The 16,460-nt window shown below is 49.1% G+C and overlaps 1 protein-coding gene across 1 annotated transcript in view; it reads left to right on the top strand.

Annotated features, from left to right (window-relative positions):
* Window positions 1–15,094, top strand: part of MAMLD1 (mastermind like domain containing 1) — a 130,154-nt gene extending 115,060 nt beyond the window's left edge. The window contains exons 6-8 of the mRNA XM_003800941.3: window positions 6,924–7,167; window positions 12,895–12,979; window positions 14,686–15,094. Of these exons, the coding sequence (XP_003800989.1) occupies window positions 6,924–7,167; window positions 12,895–12,935 (285 nt within the window). The 3' untranslated portion in view covers window positions 12,936–12,979; window positions 14,686–15,094. The remainder of the gene's footprint in view (window positions 1–6,923; window positions 7,168–12,894; window positions 12,980–14,685) is intronic.
* The last annotated feature ends 1,366 nt before the right edge of the window (window positions 15,095–16,460 follow it).

Below are 16,460 nucleotides of genomic sequence, written 5' to 3'. Positions count from 1 at the left end.
TCTTAAGAATGCGTAGTCCCTTAGCCCTGGTCTATCTACTCTTTAGCTTCCTAAATTATGGTGCTGTCATCTCCTCTCCTATTCTCTCTGGGTGGAATTTTGTCATTAAAAATAAAACAAAACATATACCCTTATTGTAGTTGTGCTGGGGCTTTAGGAGGCAGTGAATTTAGATGCATACATTAAATCTACTGTCTAAATCCAGAAGTCTCCAAAGGAAATCCTGCCACTCCCTTCCTCAGTTGCCTGAACATGGTGGTTAGTCAGATGGCTCCCTGGGAACCCCAGAGCCTATCAGCAGTGCTTACTGTACCCAGCAAGGACACATCAAGGAAACTGGGGTCTGGAGGGTGTGGTGAGCTGGATGTGCATGAGCACGAAGGTTGTGCTTTGAACATCTGTTCATATTGAAGCATTTTTAGTATGTCTGATTAAAAGCCTGGATTTCTGAGTAAATGATACCCAGCTTCAGCTTCCAGCTTTGCCACTTACTGCCAACTTACCATGTGACTTTGAGCAAGTTACTTTACTTTTCTGAATCTTATTTTCTTCCCTGTCAAATGGGGATAATAACGGTACCCATCTTTCAGGTTTGCCATAGGGGATTAAATGAGATAAAATTTATAATGTTTCTCTTAGTGCCTGGCGTGTTACATATGTTCAATACATGGTCGCTATTATCATCATCACCACCATCATCATATCATGAGATAGTAGAAACTTTCTGCAAACTACCCCAGGGAGTTAACTGTCCAATAGATATTCGTTCCTTTGTGTCTTCATTGATTTATACATTACCTTTTGGTGTTATTGGGTTATTTTCCCCCCTAGGCAAAGTAGCAATTTACCAGTTGAAATTAATCCTGTGATTAAATTCCAAGTCTGAGAATTTAAGTGACAAAGTGAACTTGATTTTGGACCTGGTCAATTTTAGTAAGCCCTAACACTTAAACTTTGAAACGTTAAAGTTAAATTATATACATTTATAGAGAAAAAAATTCAAACTCCTCTAGCCCTTGCATGGGGGATAGATACCCAGTCCAAGAAAACTTCTACAAAATGCAAATTTACAGAACAGGTCCAAGAAATGGATGGGATTTGTGCTACCCTAGAGTTTTTTGCATAACTTCTTTAGTGAACTCTATCTGCCCCCCCGCCCCCCCACGTACTGCATATGCCATTATACAAATCCAGCACCTTGGAGTTCTCCTCATTTCAGGATACAGTCAATGTAAAATGAAAAGAACTCCTGGTTCACACAGTAGCCAGTCCAGCCACCATTGCACCCTTGTGGAACCCTAGCAGCCCTTCAAAATCTTCTTGCTGCTAGGTAGCCTGCTTACTACAATAATAAAAGTTTCAGCTGGTGTGCAAAACTCAGAACACAGGCTTTAAAATCAAATAATACCTGGGTTCTAGTCCCAGCTCTAGCACTTACTACAAGTGATCTTGAGAAGGTCGGTTAACTTCTTTGTGCCTCAGTTTTCTCATCTTTACAATGGGATCATAATAGTACCTTCCTTGGGATTGTTTTGAGGATTGTCCATTGAAATTAATTCTAGAAAGAGGTCAGTGCCTTATATTGAGTAAATTCTCAGTAGGAATTTATAATGTCATCATCATCATTTATCATTAAATGCTGAGTATGTTGGCCAGCCCACACCTAAAACAACATGTCCCATTTTAAGCTAATCTGTGTAAAATTCATAGAACTGAGTCTGGAACATTGTAGAAGTGCTAGATACATGATGAGGGCATTATTGTTAATTAATACTAGTACTAATTAGCCTTCCTGGCAGACACACAACATGCCAGCTGCTGTACATGTGTTAATCCAGTTAAGCCTATAACCTGCACCACTCTGTGAATAATGTATAATTATTAATGCCCTTTTACAGATGAGGAAATTAAAGCACAGAAAGGTTACATAATTTCCCCACGATTACACAGCAAATCCATGATTCAAGTCCAGACCCTTGTTTTCCAGAGCCTGCTAGGGGTGGAGAACCTGCGGCTTTGGGGCCACGTGTGGCCTTCCAGGTCTCTGAAGGCAGCCTTTTGACTGAGTCCTAATTTTACAGAACAAATTCTTTTAATAAAGTGATTTGTTCTGTGAAGTTTGGATTCAATTGAGGATCCCCACACTTGGGGATCTGGGGCCACGTGTGGCCTTGAGACCACAGATTCCCTATGAAAAAGTGTGACATTCTCCAGTACTGTAGCCGCATGTGACTATTTAAATTTAAATACATTTAAGAATATAGTTCTCCAGTTACACTAGACACATCTCAGATGTGCCATTGCCACACATGGCCAGTGGCTGTCAGCTCTAGAGCACTCTCTTCCTCTGGGATGATGATTCAGCATCATTACAAAAAGTTTTGTTGGACAGCGCTGCTTATAATAGCACTTCCAGGTTCTATTTCTTACAAAATCTCAGGCTTGAGTTGTATAGCTTTCCCGTATTATCGGTAATAGATGCATGCTGGTGCCATATTGAAATTCCATTTGCACTTGGCCAAGAAGAGTAATGGCAAGCAAAAGGCCAAGAAGCTTGATTCACATTACATTTTCTTGTTTCCCTGGTGCATTACTTCAAATTCACAAAGTTGTCTTCTGTCACCTCTGTTTGGAACTTGCCCCCAAATCCAGGTTGTCCCACAGCTCTCCCTTTACCTCTTTGGGCTATCTGGATCCCCTAGCATGGTCTCCTCGCTAGTGACTTGAACAACTGGTGTTGGCTTCTGAGGTCAGCCCAGCCACAGAGGCCTGTGGACTCTGAGAGTCTCCGGCATGGCCACTAAGTCTCCAGTTCCCTTTCTAGGGTTCTTTCTGTTCACTTCTGTTACATGGTTAGTAAACACCAGACAAAGAAAAGAAGGAGTCGGGGATCCATAGCCTGAACTCCCCAAATGATTAAGTCAAGAAATCTAAAGCCAGGCCTGTAATCCCAGCATCCTGCAAGGCTGAGGTGGGTGGATCACTTGAGCTCAGGAGTTCAAGACCAGCCTGAGCTAGAGTGAGACCCGGGTCTCTAAAAATAGCCCAGGCAAGTGGCAGGTGCTTGTAATCCCAGCTACTCAGGAGGCTGAGGCAAGAGGATCACTTGAGTCCCAGAGTCTGAGGTTGCTATCAGCTGTGACATCACAGCACTCTACAGAGGGTGACAAAGTGAGACTCTGTCTCAAAAAAAAAAAAGTGAAGAAATCTACAAGTTTCTGGAAGCCAATGGGATTAGAGCATACTGCTGTAACATTGCAAATGAATGTATGCCCCTTTCTGTCTCACCACAGAGGAGGCTGGCTCAATATCCTATCCAGTCAATAATTAAAAAAGTCATAGCAGTCATCCACTTCTTGCAAAGCTGCTGAATATCTACAGGGTTTAGTCATACCTGAGCTCCTTGCATCAGAGCCCATGTGAGCCACAGGTAGCACAAAATGTCACAAGATAGCAAGAACACAGAGTTATTTCAGAGGGAAGGAAGGGAGAGCCCTGACTGAACCTCTCTACACACAGAGACAGAGCCCATGCACTTCCAAACTCAGGGGTTTCTGTAGCCCTCCTTGCCACTATGTGGGCTGAGCAACCCCACTTCCACTTCCTTGTCTTGTAAAGTACGGACACATCTGTGCAGAGTCCAGTGCCTAGCACAGATGTGTTAGCTGATGCTATTTTCACCAAATGATTAGGATCACTGGCTTTTCCTCCAAGGGTTTTATAAACCCACCAGCGTTCAAAAGGGATGAGTAGTTGTGTTAAAGAGGGAGTAAAGGCTCAGTTTATCACTGATGTTCATGCCCAAATGTGACCAGTACAATGCTCACAGGATTATAATCTCCCAAGTGCTTAGAGATGATTAAGAGTTGATCTAGCAGAAATGTTCAATCAGCCAAGGGTATTCAGCCACAGAAACTGGATTTTGAAGGAGAGGCAGAATTTCCAGGGTAGAGGAGCTAGATCTCAGAGGACACACAGGATACCCAGAGTGGGATCATGAAGAAAGGGCGTTTCAGACTGGGCAAACCAAGGGGCACAACCACAGAGGGCTGAACACACCAAAGAGATGGGTGTGACTGGAGGTTAGAGTAGATGACACCGTGGAACTCACAGCCTGGCTGCAGAGAGCAAGGGAGGCAGAAAGATGGAGCACCCTGACTGTGGAGCTTACTAGGCTGTATTTTGTATCTCTAATCTGGTGCAAGCCCAGGAGCATTTTCAGGGGGAGGGAACCTGGGCCAACCTGGAGAGCATGGCAGGCGTGGGTGTCCCAGAGTCTAGGGGGATGAGTGTGAGCTGCAGTCCCATGACTTAACTCTGTGAGATTCAGGATAATGTGGAATCAGCCAGTCCAAGAGCTGGTGATCATGCCCAGCAATCAGTGATTTGCTTGCTTATCTGAGATGTTCCATAATTCCAGAGTTAGAGATGGATTTAACTTACATTTAGAAACCTCAAGAAGTTGAACTGTCCCGAACAACCTTTTGTTTGGAGATTGGACCTCGCCCTTGCAGAGTGGTGAGATAAGCAAGTTTTTTCCTAATTAAATAAAATAAAGAAAACAATGAGCATCATCTATAAAGCTCCCAGTCGGTCAGAGTCAAGACTGCACCTCATCCACCTCATGTCTCTTAACTGTTCATTTTTGAACTACGGACTGCTTTCGTCTATGAAGCACCTACTCCCGTCCTGCCCCACTTACATGAGTGCTCAAATAGAGCTGCCCACACCATCGGGGCATCTCCTGCCTCTGGTCATTTCCATGTGCCATCTGCACTTCTTTCTGCCTGATAGACTACTGAGACACTGCGAGCGTGCGTTAATGCTGATGGGGGCCCTGTTTCCTGACCCATCACTAATATCCTACAAGTCACACAAAGCTACCAGGGATTCCTGAGCACAGGCTTAAAACGCCTCGGTTCTCTACACATAAGCCCCATTCATTGCTTTTAGAATGTGTCATCATGGAGCAGGTGTGTAATCAGAACCCAAGTAATATTTGCATGTTGGGATCTTAAAAACTCCAATGTGGCTATAAAATAATGTTTAAAGTTACCAAGGAGCTGGGTATGCAGGTGTAGAGTCGGAAATGGTGGGCATGATGTTTCTGCCCATGTCCCACATGACCTTGCTGCAAGGACAGTTGGAGCTGGATGAAATGACACTGCAGATGGCCACTGAGCTCCGGCTCTGTGCTAATGAGCCACCCCAAGGGGAGGGGCCCTGAGCCCTCTGAAGTCTTTTTCACAAGTACACTGAGTTCACTTGCTAAGATGATTTCATGTTGGTTTTTCTGTTTGTTTCTGTTGTTGTTTGAGTTGGGAGGGTGAGTGAGTGTCATTTCTGAAACTGTCCTGGTTGTTGGTTGTCTTCCTATTCCTATTTTTTAAATATTTTAATTTGTTCTTAAAAATGTGTCTGGCACCCATGTATGCCATGTAAAACCTTGCCTGTAGTTTTCTTAATGGTATATTTTATCAGTTGCTAAAGTTGTTTCTAAACTTGTTTTTTGTATTAGGAGTTAAAGACCTAATACACACACACATGTAAACTACATGTGGGCTCAGGAATAAGGCAAACCTAGGTTCGTACCCTGCTCTGCTACTAACTAGCTGTGTGACTTTGGGCAACTTAGTCAACCTCTCTGGGTCTCAGTCCTTATCTATAAAATGAGGACAATAATTGTCCCTGCTTCATGGAGGACTGTTTATAAAAATGGAATGGAATTAAAAATTTAAAGCACCTGAATCAATACCTGAAGCTTGGCAAATGCTCAATAAATTTAGCGGTGGCGATTTTTATTGTTATTTCCAAAAATGGTTCCAAATATCTACTAGACTTTTATCCATTGGAGAGACTTGCTGACAATAGGCACTTAGTAAGTGTTTATTGCAATGAATTGAAGTGATTCCAACAGTTGCTCCTGCAACTGTTTAGCTTAGATTGGGGGAGCAAGTATTTCCTTTTCCACTGAAGCGTTTGATAGTGGACACTTGAACGCTCACAGCTAGCTCAGTTATCAAAAGCAAGACAGTAAAGACGCTGCTCCGTGTAGAACCACCACCTCCCATCAAGGCAGACTTCCCCCTGCCTCTCCTGGACACCACTGTTGGTAAGCGCTTGACGTGCTCGCAGGGTGCCGGGGCTGTCTCGGCTGCCCATTTGAGTTTTGAAGCTTTCTCTGACACAGATATCAAGCATAAGGTCATTTTAATTGCCTTTGCCTGAAAGAATTGGGTCCTATGTTCAATTCTGGTGAAATCCTTGTCTTATAAAACATGATGGAAAGGGGAGGTCCCATTCTCATATGAATCCCCAAACCTTGGGGCCCTAGTGGGGTGCCGTGTAGTGAGGGCTGCACTTTAGGCCTTGGCAGTTGTGAGATGTACACCTGGCTGTTTGGTTTTGCACTGACCATTTGGTTTTGCAGATTCCTCAGCATGTCTACACACACACCTACAAACCAGTCGAAAGTCATGTGCTATGTTGTGGAGGGTGGTCGGTGGGGCAGGGAGGGCTGGAATTGGTCAAAGTCATTGCCAGTGGACCAGCTGACTTAGCTTTATTCCCATTTTCAACAAGACAATGGTTGTTCAAAGTAGGGATTCTTCATGTGAGATCCACGTATGGGTATTAAATGTTCAGAGGAAAAAAAACTAAAATTAAATGTAAAATGTTGGTGGGCTGGGAAGAGGGAGACACTGTAAGTGCTGCTTCTGTGGAGAGAGACCATAGTTTTTAACTGAGTCTCAAAGGAGTCTGTAACCCTTGCAAGACACGCTAAGACCACAAAGTGTTTGGTTTTGTTTCACCAAACCAGTTGGTGTGTCTACACCCAAATGACCCAGCTAGGCAGGCGGTCAGGGCAGTGGCCAGGTCAGTCAGAAGCATTTTGTGATGGATTGTTCAATCGGTTGTTGTAGACTCATGTAGACAAAGCCTGCAAGCTTGGGGAAGCCAGGCCCCCCCAGGTCAGCCTCGGGCGACAGCCCCCATCCTGCCAGGCCCTGGGGAGTGAGTCCTTCCTGCCCAGCAGCTCCTTTGCTCATGAGCTGGCCCGAGTCACCTCCTCGTACAGCACCTCAGAGGCAGCGCCCTGGGGCAGCTGGGATCCGAAGGCCTGGAGGCAGGTGCCTGCTCCACTACTGCCTAGCTGCGACGCTGCAGGTAAGTCACCTCCCCCTGAGCCTCGCTTTCCTCATCTGTCAACGGGGCGCAGTCCCTGCTCAGCCTGCCCGCCTGCCTCACAGGGTTGTTGGGAGGAACACAGGAGGTGACAGCTCCGAAGGTAAAGCTCTTCCCACCTAGAAGGGAGTTCTAGTGCTTTCTAGCCCTGCTTATTCTCTTTCTCCCTGGCATTCCTTGGCAAAGGGCCAACCCCAGCAAGCAGAGTGCTCCAGGCACCTCGGCGTCACCTCCAGGGACATGAGTAGGGGATGCCCGGGGTGAGCTGCTCCAGCCCTCTGCTGCACGCCTTCCAGCACCCCTTTTGTCATCTGCCTGTCTATTCCTATGGTCAGACCGGAGCCCAAGGGGGACAGGGCCTGTGCTTCACCACCTCCATGTGCCCCACCCAAGGCCTGCCTGCTTGACACCCAGTGGGTGCTGTGGAGCTGCCTCTCTTGCCAGTGATCTGCCTTGGATTCTGCACCCCAGCCAGGAGTCCCGCACCCTAAACATGGGAAAGTGGATTGCCCCACTGGAGGACTGGCAGTGAGGGGGAAGCTGGCAACAGGAGTCTAAGCCAAGCCTGTACAAGAGGGCTGTGAGTTTGGCTTGTCCTCTAGCTTCTAGAGTCTAGAAGGTGTGGCTTGACTTGCCTCAGAGTCTTGTGAGTGGGCCAGAGTGGGCCTTCGCAGAGAATTTCATTTGAATCGTGGAGCCGTTGCTCTGGTGCATGGATGTGCACAGGATGTCTGCCCGATCTGCACAGAAAACTAGAGACATGAACATTTTCTTAGTGATAGTGATCAGAAGATGGTCATCGAGCTGAAAGGGCCTCCCAGGATTCTGGCCTTTAATGGAAATTCTGCCTCGGTGCATATAGCCTTGCTTTCTTTATCCTGCCTGCCCTGGCCGGAAGAATGAGCAGTGCTTTTCCGTTCAAGGGCTATTGATTTTTCTCTCTCCCTCTCAGCCACAGTGCTCCTCAGCTGCTCATTCTTCAGCTGAAACCAAAGCAAGCTTGTCCAGCATAAAACTGCCAGGGAAACAGAATTAGCAACACAGAGAGACGTCGTCCGCTCAGCATGTCACTGTTTCCACCCTGGTCCTCCCTGCCTTTCCCTATCCTCGGAAGCCACAAAGGAGAGGAGCCCAGCTAGCTGGCCCCGAGAATTCCTCTCCCACTCCTTATTGTAGGTCTTCCCAAACCAAAGCCTTCCAGCCAGAGGTGGGGGGCGAGGGGGTAGGGCAGGTTTGTGGCCCAAACATCTTCTCTAAGAACCCTGGAAGTTGGTGCCACCTGGGAGGCTTTCAGGGATGGGCCTTGCATTGACTAAATGCCTTGTTAGTCCAGCCTATGAGTCAGTTTGAGACAGAGGACACAGGCACTGCTGGGGAAGAAGAAAGGGAAACTAGAAAGACCTTTGTTTTCTTTTGCCCAGGGACCATTCCCAGCATTTAAACAGAGCCCTTCCCAGACTCACTAGCCCTGAAACCACCAAGATTGAGGAGGAGTTAGAATAGAGTTTACACAGTCCTAATTCAAGTGGAAAGAGAAAATGGGGGTATAAAGGATGACCTGCACAGATCTCTGCCATTTATATTGTGAGGCTTCCAGTGATACCTTTAGACCAATTCACACCTAATGGCAGCACCATTACTATGGGTGAGGTCCCCAGCTCCTGCACCAGAGATCCAGAGGGCCACAGAAAGACCCCAGCAGGTCAATATCAGTCCAGGTTTTGTAGACAGTGGTGTGACAGGTTTCAGTCCTCCCTCAGGGTCCCAGACCTTGACCTGAGGTTTCTGCCAGTGCCTTCTGGCAGCAGTGTCTGTGTTGCCTCTGTACATGGGTCATGGCCAGCCAGAGCCCATGGGTCTCGGGGGTGCCCACACATCTAGGTATGGGAGCCTTCAGAATGCAGATATTGATTATTAAATGGCTCTCATGTAGTATGCCATCAAAGGAAAAGTCAGACGGTGGGTGAGTTATTTCCAATTCTCTCTTCCAAAACCTAGAAAAAAGGTGCTTTTCCTTGAGGAGTAATAAACAAATCTACAGAGCTCATGAACCATCTGCTGCAGGCTGCCTCTATATGGGGGCACTCATGTAGCAGTGTCTACTGGGCAAGGAGACAGTATTTCCCTAGTGGTGGGGGTTAATCTCCCCCTCTCTTCCCTCTCTGTCCCTTCTCCTTCCTCCTCTCTCGCTCCTCCCATCCCCTTCCTCTCTTCCTCCTTCTCTCTCTCCCTCTCTCTCTCTCTGATTTTTCCTCTATCCCTCCCTCCGTATTTACAAAATAAGGCCTCATTCCCTGCCATCCCTCAGAAGCAATTTCATTTGAACCTCCCTCTAAGTCAGAATGCTGTCCTGCAGGGGACCATGGGGCCAGGAACTTCCATCTGAATCAGGCTGGAATTGAGGAGCCTTTTGTGGGCCTTTACTGCTGATCAAATGCCCTCTGCCTTGCCCCTATTAGATAGTCCATTAGCCTGATTCCATGGTTAAATCAGTGACGAGACGGCTCTTCCCCTGCAGTGGTGACAGATGAGCATTCAGGTGATTGCTTTGGAGTGGACAAGAGACATTAGCATGTGGTGGCTGTTGAAGGTGGTTCAGTGCCCAGCCTAGTTTGCTGCTGGGCCCTTTTCTGAGCACAGTTGTGCCGGCAGGTGGGATTTGTACTGGCCTGGCCTTTTACCTCTCTCCAGCCCGTCAGATGAGAGGAGGGCCCAGTTTTCCATGAGTGCCCAGAGAAAGGAGGGGGTTACAGCTTCCAGAAAGGCAGTCCCAAGACTTTCCAGATTGCCATCTTGGCTAAGACCTGTCTATGAAGGTGGCCCTTTGTCTGAATGGGGCTGGAAGGGAACGTGATGGAGGAAGAACAGGGCCTTAGTTCTCTGGGAGACATCTGGCTGGCTGAAGGCCTGGGCTCACCATGGTGGCCACTATGACAGAAGCACACCTGGGCTCACACAGGGCCCACTTGGCAAGTACCGCTTGTCAGTGTCACCTGGCACAAGAGGACTGAATGCAGTAGTAACTGTGGCCCTAAAAAACAGAATCCATAACTCTGCTTATAAAAACCCACATGGCCTGAGCCATCCTTCATGAGAGGCCAGAAAGCAAGTGTCCCAGCCACTGAGCAGCAACTTTCAGCCATCATTTCCTCCTGGTCACTGAAACCGTTTGTCATTTCCTGTTTTCTCCATTTTCCAACGATTCTAATTGTCAGTGTCAAAAGGCAACAACTGTTTTCTTGGGGCTTATCTTTAGAGCACATTGATTCAGAACAAAGGATGGGAGCCTCCTCTGCAAAACAAAGGAAGCAGCCTCCTGGGGAGGCCTGGAGAGAATGCCATGGCTCTTTTTGCCAGGGACAACATGACAGGATGAAGCAGAGGACTGGCAGTGCCCCTGGACTCCCCAATGAGGGTGAAGAGCCTATGGAAGACCCCTACTGGTGGTACTGGTGGTACTCCAGATGCAGGGGTCCTGCAGAATTGGCCACCAGCACCAGGCTAAACGTCAACAGGGCCATTTGCCTTGACAATTTCTGAGTGATGCCACTGACCAGCCTTTCCCTTGAATGTGGGGTGCTCTGGAGTGTGTGCCTCCTGAGATGAAGACTTGCAGCACCCTCTGAAGCCCACCCAGCCCAGGCTCTCCTTTGGTCTCTGATGCCTCAGGCCTGCCCCCTTCTCTCCATCCCTGTGCACTTGTCTGCCTTTCTCCTGCTTTTCCCTGGGTCACACTCTCTGGCTTCCAGCCTACCCCTGTACAGCTGTGCTATTTGCTGAAGCAAATGGGACAACCAGTGGGGAGGGACTTAGGGTCGGTGAAGACCTGGCCCATTACACAGGCACCTGTGCCCAGAAGCAGTGGAAGCACCCAGTCTGCAGTCAGTGGACTTCCCTAGCCACATCACTTTGGACAAGTCATTTAACCTCTCTAAGCCTCAGATGCACATCAGTAAGCTGGGGACTGTACATCTTTTGCCATGATGTCCTAGGCTGGTGTAAGGCTCAAGGGGCAGAGCAGAAGAGCTGCCTTCAGAAATGGTTACCCACCCTGAGCACCTTGGGCAGGTCCAGGTGGTTTGGCCTTGGGCACTCAAGTGACCCCTGGGTTCCTGGGTGCCCATGTGGGCTGGTGCTACATGACATGGAACACGGGCACAAAGTGCTCAGTATGCTGAGCGCTCATGAAGATGGCCTGCACCCCTACCATGGCCAGATAGCCCCACGGGTGGCTGAGACACAGCCCCCACACCCACACAGCAGCCCCATGGAGAGGATAGGAGGGGAGGGAAGCCGAGGGCTGGGCAGGAAGCAACTAAGGGCGGGGTGGAAAAGCAAAGCCCAGTCCAGCGAAATCGAGTCTGGTGTAGTCTTCCCAGTGCCACGTGTTTGTCCTCTCTGCCTTGGCAGGAACTGAGACCAAGAACTGCAGCCAGGCCTGAGAGCTGGGCACACTCCCAAGCCCAGCCCTCTCCCTCACCCCTCCCACGCCAGCCCCAGAAGCTCAGAGAAGGGTTGCCCAGAAGCCCTTTGCTGGAAAAGCAGGCGCTGCGCAGGCAACCCACATTGCAGAGCCAAGTCTTTCTGGCACCTGGGGGGGGGGACTCAAGGCATGTGCTCCCTGACACACTGCCTTGGTCACTGACAAGGAGACAGTGAGGGCAGCAATGAGCAGAGACACCTGGTTACCCCTAATACATAGGGTGAGGCTTCAAACGCTGGGCTGGGAGTCTGCCCCAGGCCCCAGTCACAACCTGGCACTGACTGGCTGAGGCTCTCAGAGCAAGCCATGTCTTCCCTGGGCCTTGGGGCTTTCATTTGATTCCCTCCTCACTATGTTCTTCCCTGGTGACCCTTGGGCTGATCCCAGACTGAAGCCTTGAAGCCTGGCTCCTCCCCTGCCCACTCCTCCAGCTTTGAGGTGGAGACAGGAAGCTCCTCCCAGTGGCCCAAGTTGCAGCCAGTCAGGAGAAGGGAGGGGGATGTTGGCACTGAGTGTTTGGCTACTCTTGGTGTCCGACAGTGTGTCCACCTGACCATGTGATTATCCAGCCGTTCATGCCAGGACCACCGGGAACGAGGCTCGGTCCTTTACCCACAACAGCCCGGCAGAGCCACACAGCCCAGAGTCTGCTCTGCCCTGGCTTGCTCAGCCACTCTTCCGTAGTTAGAAGTCCAGGCCCAACTCTCATTGCTTAGCCTGCTCTGAACACAGCCTGCCTGGGTCTCCCTGAGATGGGCATATCCAGGCTCCTGTCAGCACTGTGGGCATAGTCTGGCGAAGGCAGAGTAGCATAGGACTGTCGCCTCTTCCTTCTACATACTCTGCTTCTATTAATGCAGCCTAATGTTACATTTGCTCTTTTGGTGACCACATCTCACTGCTGACCCATCCTGAGCAGACAGACATCCCAAATGCCTGAGTCTTTCTTCTGTGTGCTCTTGCTATTAAGCTCTGTCTTTCCTGCCCCATCCTATGCTGTTGCAATTTGTTTTTTTTTTTTAACCCAGGTGCAGAATCCTACTTTTATTTATACCTGTGGAATTTTGCTCAGGAGGGAGGGCATGCATGTGAGTGTGTGTTGGTGTGTTCACTCATGCTTTCTGCTACACCAAAGCCAAGTCCTAGGTCCCCACACAGTGATCCTACCCAAGGCTAATATTTTTCAGAGGCTGTAACCTAATGTGTCCTTTTCATCTTCTGTTTAGCAAGAGAAGCAGAGATCAGGTCTTATGGCAATGACCCCTGAACAGCGGAGTGCATATATCGCCCAACAGATGAGTCAATTTCAAGGTAAGTAGTTAGGTCAGTGTTCCCACGGGGGCATGTCCATGGAGGTAGGTGAGAATTCATGTCAGAGTAAGCAGTTTACTGTCTGTGCTCCTGGAAGCTTTGAGGGAAAGAAGGAAATCTGAAAGTCAGTTAAATAGGACACAGGTTGGATCTCTCACAGTGAAAGCAGTTCATCCAACTCTAAGAGGAGAGTCCCAATGGAAGGCCCAGTCTTAAATGACTCCAGAATCACTGTTTAATTGAAAAAATTGCTTTAACTGAGTCAGGACCCTTAAAGGAGCTATTCTCAATGAGAAAGGACAAGCCCCAGGGTTCTGAGCCTGCCTTTCCCCTCTCCCACACAAATTCTCAACACTGCATTTGGAGTGGATGCTCCACTGCATTTGGAGTGGATCCATCAGGTGTCAGAATGGAAAAGGGCTGGGGAGGCTCTGCTCCAGAAAGCCTGTGTCGGGGGCTTTCAGAGCCTCCACAGATAGCAGGGGTCCCCACCCTTCTGTGGTAGTTATGAATGTAACCAACAACAACAAAAAATGCCAGGCACATGTTCTGCTTCATGGACCTTCCAGCCTAGCCAAGGAGTCCTGAGGTAAGCAATGCTTACAAGCCAGGAGGGTGAGATTGAACAAGGCCAGGGAGCACTTAGAACTGGCCTGGGAGCCCCCACTATTGCTTCCCCGTTCTTATGCAAAAACCCTGGCCTTTTGGGCCTGATGCTAATCCAATCTGTGTGCCACCTCCCCAGGCTGAAGTGGCATATTCGGCACACTTGGCTGCAGGAACAGCACAGGAAAGTTTTGGGATGGCAGGCAGCCTCTGGGGTTTAATCTTCCAAGGCTACATTGCAACCTATTTGAAAAACAGGCTATGATAGTAAAAGAACCTAGGCACAGTTATCAGAGGAAAAACAGGTATTCGTAGTTAAGAGCATACTCTATGGGGGGGGGGCGTCCAATAGACCCAGGCTTATATCCACGCTGCACTGTCCCCTACCTGACCTTGGGTAAACCACATGACTGCTACATGCCTCAGTTTCCACTCCACAAGTACCAGTAATGATAGTCTACAAGAGCTCTTGGCCACAGTAGGCTGCCATGATGACTTGAGGAAATCCATTCCCTACCACAGGCACCTAGGGTCTGCCCTTCTGTCCTCTGCCCTATGTCTCTCCACCCCCAAGCTCTCTGGAATGTGAACTTCTAGAATCCCACTGAAGTTTAACTAGACAAACATTCGAGTCTCAGATGTGGGCTCAGAGGCTGTCTAGGCCGTCTCGGCCATGGGGGTGCAGAGGGGAATGAAACACTGTCCACACTTGTTCTTACCACATTTGCCCTTGTGTGCAGAAGAAGCTGAAAGGCCAAGTTAGCATTCTCCCAAGCCACCCCACCCCTGCCCCTTTCTTCCTTCTGCAAAATATGTACCGTGTGTCAAGGGTTGGACAGGGCACCACGTGCAGAAGCACACACAGACCCGCTCTACCTGCAGAGGCAGACAAATCAGCTGGCACCTCAGGCCAGCGTGGGCTGCTCTTGATAGGGTGTTGGTAAGCACAGACGTGGGGGATCTGTGCAGAAGTCGGGAGGGCAGTCTAGGCCAAGGGCAGAGAAATGAGAGGGGGTGAGAGGAATTGGGTAGCAGGGGAGGCTCAGTAGGGACCCCGAGTAAAGGATGCCTTTAAAACTGATCTCTATTTCTCTCTGCAGCCGTCCAAGAACAAGTCACCTCCAAGTGTAGCCGGACCAAGGCAGCCCCCCCATCCAGCCAGCACATGATGCCACCAAAAACTGGACACCTTCAGAACAATCTAAGTCCAGGAATGATGCCACCAGGCAGGGACCAGAGCCGTCAGGACGTGGGCGTGATTTCACCCACTCCGGGGAAGCAGCACAGAACTTTAAGCCCCAGTACTCAGTCTCCCGTGCCCTCCCGTTTTGGCCAGAACCCCCTGGGAAGACTCGGCTCTGTCTGCCAGCATATGCAGAGTCCCAAGACCAACCCCACAGGAGTGCCCCTGCCTGGGTCCTGTCCCAGCTTCCCAGGCAGCCAGGCCCTGAGTCCCCACCAGCTCAGACAGCCCAGTATGCCAAGAATGCCCACTGTGTTCAACAATGCCACATGGGTCGCTATAGCAGCAGCTGCAACCACAGCAGTTTCAAGGGAACCACACCCAAGCCAAGTAGATAATAGCACTCAGCAGCATTTTGATAGTAGCTCCATCTTTGCCAAGGCTTCTATGAGAGTGCCACCAATAGCCCCAGCATTCCTGTCACAGCAGGCAGTTGTGCCCCCCAATCAGATGGCCCCAGGAGGCAGGCCTGGCCAGAAGGGTGGTCCTGCCCTAGCCAACTCCAGCTTCAAACTGCAGAGCAACCAGAGCCCCAGGCAGAGTCCAGTACGGGGCCCTGTCCCTGTATTGAGCACCACCAGGTCCCTCCAGCAGGGCACGGCCAGCTTCCGTTCCATGAGTCCCATCCAAGGCATCGAGCCACCAAGCTATGTGGCTGCTACTGCTGCTGCTGCCACCGCTGCCGCTGCTGCTTCTGCCATCTCTGCCAGCCAGTTCCCAAGCAGGTTCAATAGAACCTGTACTCCCGCTGAGCTCCGTGCAGGCAACTTTTTGCACCAGCCCCAGCCACCAGCCCCACCCCCACTAAAGGATCTGATGTCACTGCCTGCCTGTAGTGAGGGGGATTTCACTGAAGCCCTCCTCAAAGACTGTAGCATGAGCCCAGGTGAAGACTGGGTATGCAACTTGAGGCTGATCGATGACATTTTGGAACAGCATGCTGCTGCCCAAAATGCCACAGCACAAAATGCTGGCCACCTCACCCAGATTGCTGGGGAGCTTGAAATCTGAACAGGCTGCCCATAGAAGCCCCAACATTGCCATCAGTCTAGGGAGTGACGGGAGCCATAGCAAACCACACCTGGCCCCAGACAGTTGCAGTTGTCTCCTCATTACCATTTGAGTAACATAAGTCCATGCCAATCCCTCTCTTTACCTGTGACAAAATGGAAAGCTGGCGATTTTTCAAGCTACTTGTACATATTTGAAAATTTTGTAAATGGTTTTCCTAAACATTAATAACAGAAGTATTTATACTTCATTTTGTGACTTTGTAAATAAAGTGACGGCTTTTGTTTCAGTAGAGTTGTGTTTATTATGCATTGTTTTGTGTTTATTATACATTGTTACAAATATGCAGACTGTGTTGTTCGCTCCAGTGATACTTGTTAAGCTAGGTGGCTGAGTCCCTTACGGTTTTGATGCAGTGAGCAATGTGGATGTGACCAAGAAGTGTTGCGCAAACTGACAAATGCCAAATAGAAAACCACTTGGCCATTTATTTCCATTTTCACTAAAAATTCTATCGCCTTGTGTGGTTGTTAATCTCTTTTGCAAACCTTTCAGTCTCTGCTAGCTCTTTCTTAATGAGCATTTATAGAAGAAGCTGTTTTGTCCTTAAGTGCCCAAGAG

The sequence above is a fragment of the Otolemur garnettii genome, unplaced genomic scaffold (genome assembly GCF_000181295.1).
Source record: "Otolemur garnettii isolate 467f Iridium unplaced genomic scaffold, OtoGar3 scaffold00190, whole genome shotgun sequence".
Classification (NCBI taxonomy): domain Eukaryota; kingdom Metazoa; phylum Chordata; class Mammalia; order Primates; family Galagidae; genus Otolemur; species Otolemur garnettii.
This window is presented reverse-complemented; position numbering and strand designations above follow the sequence as displayed.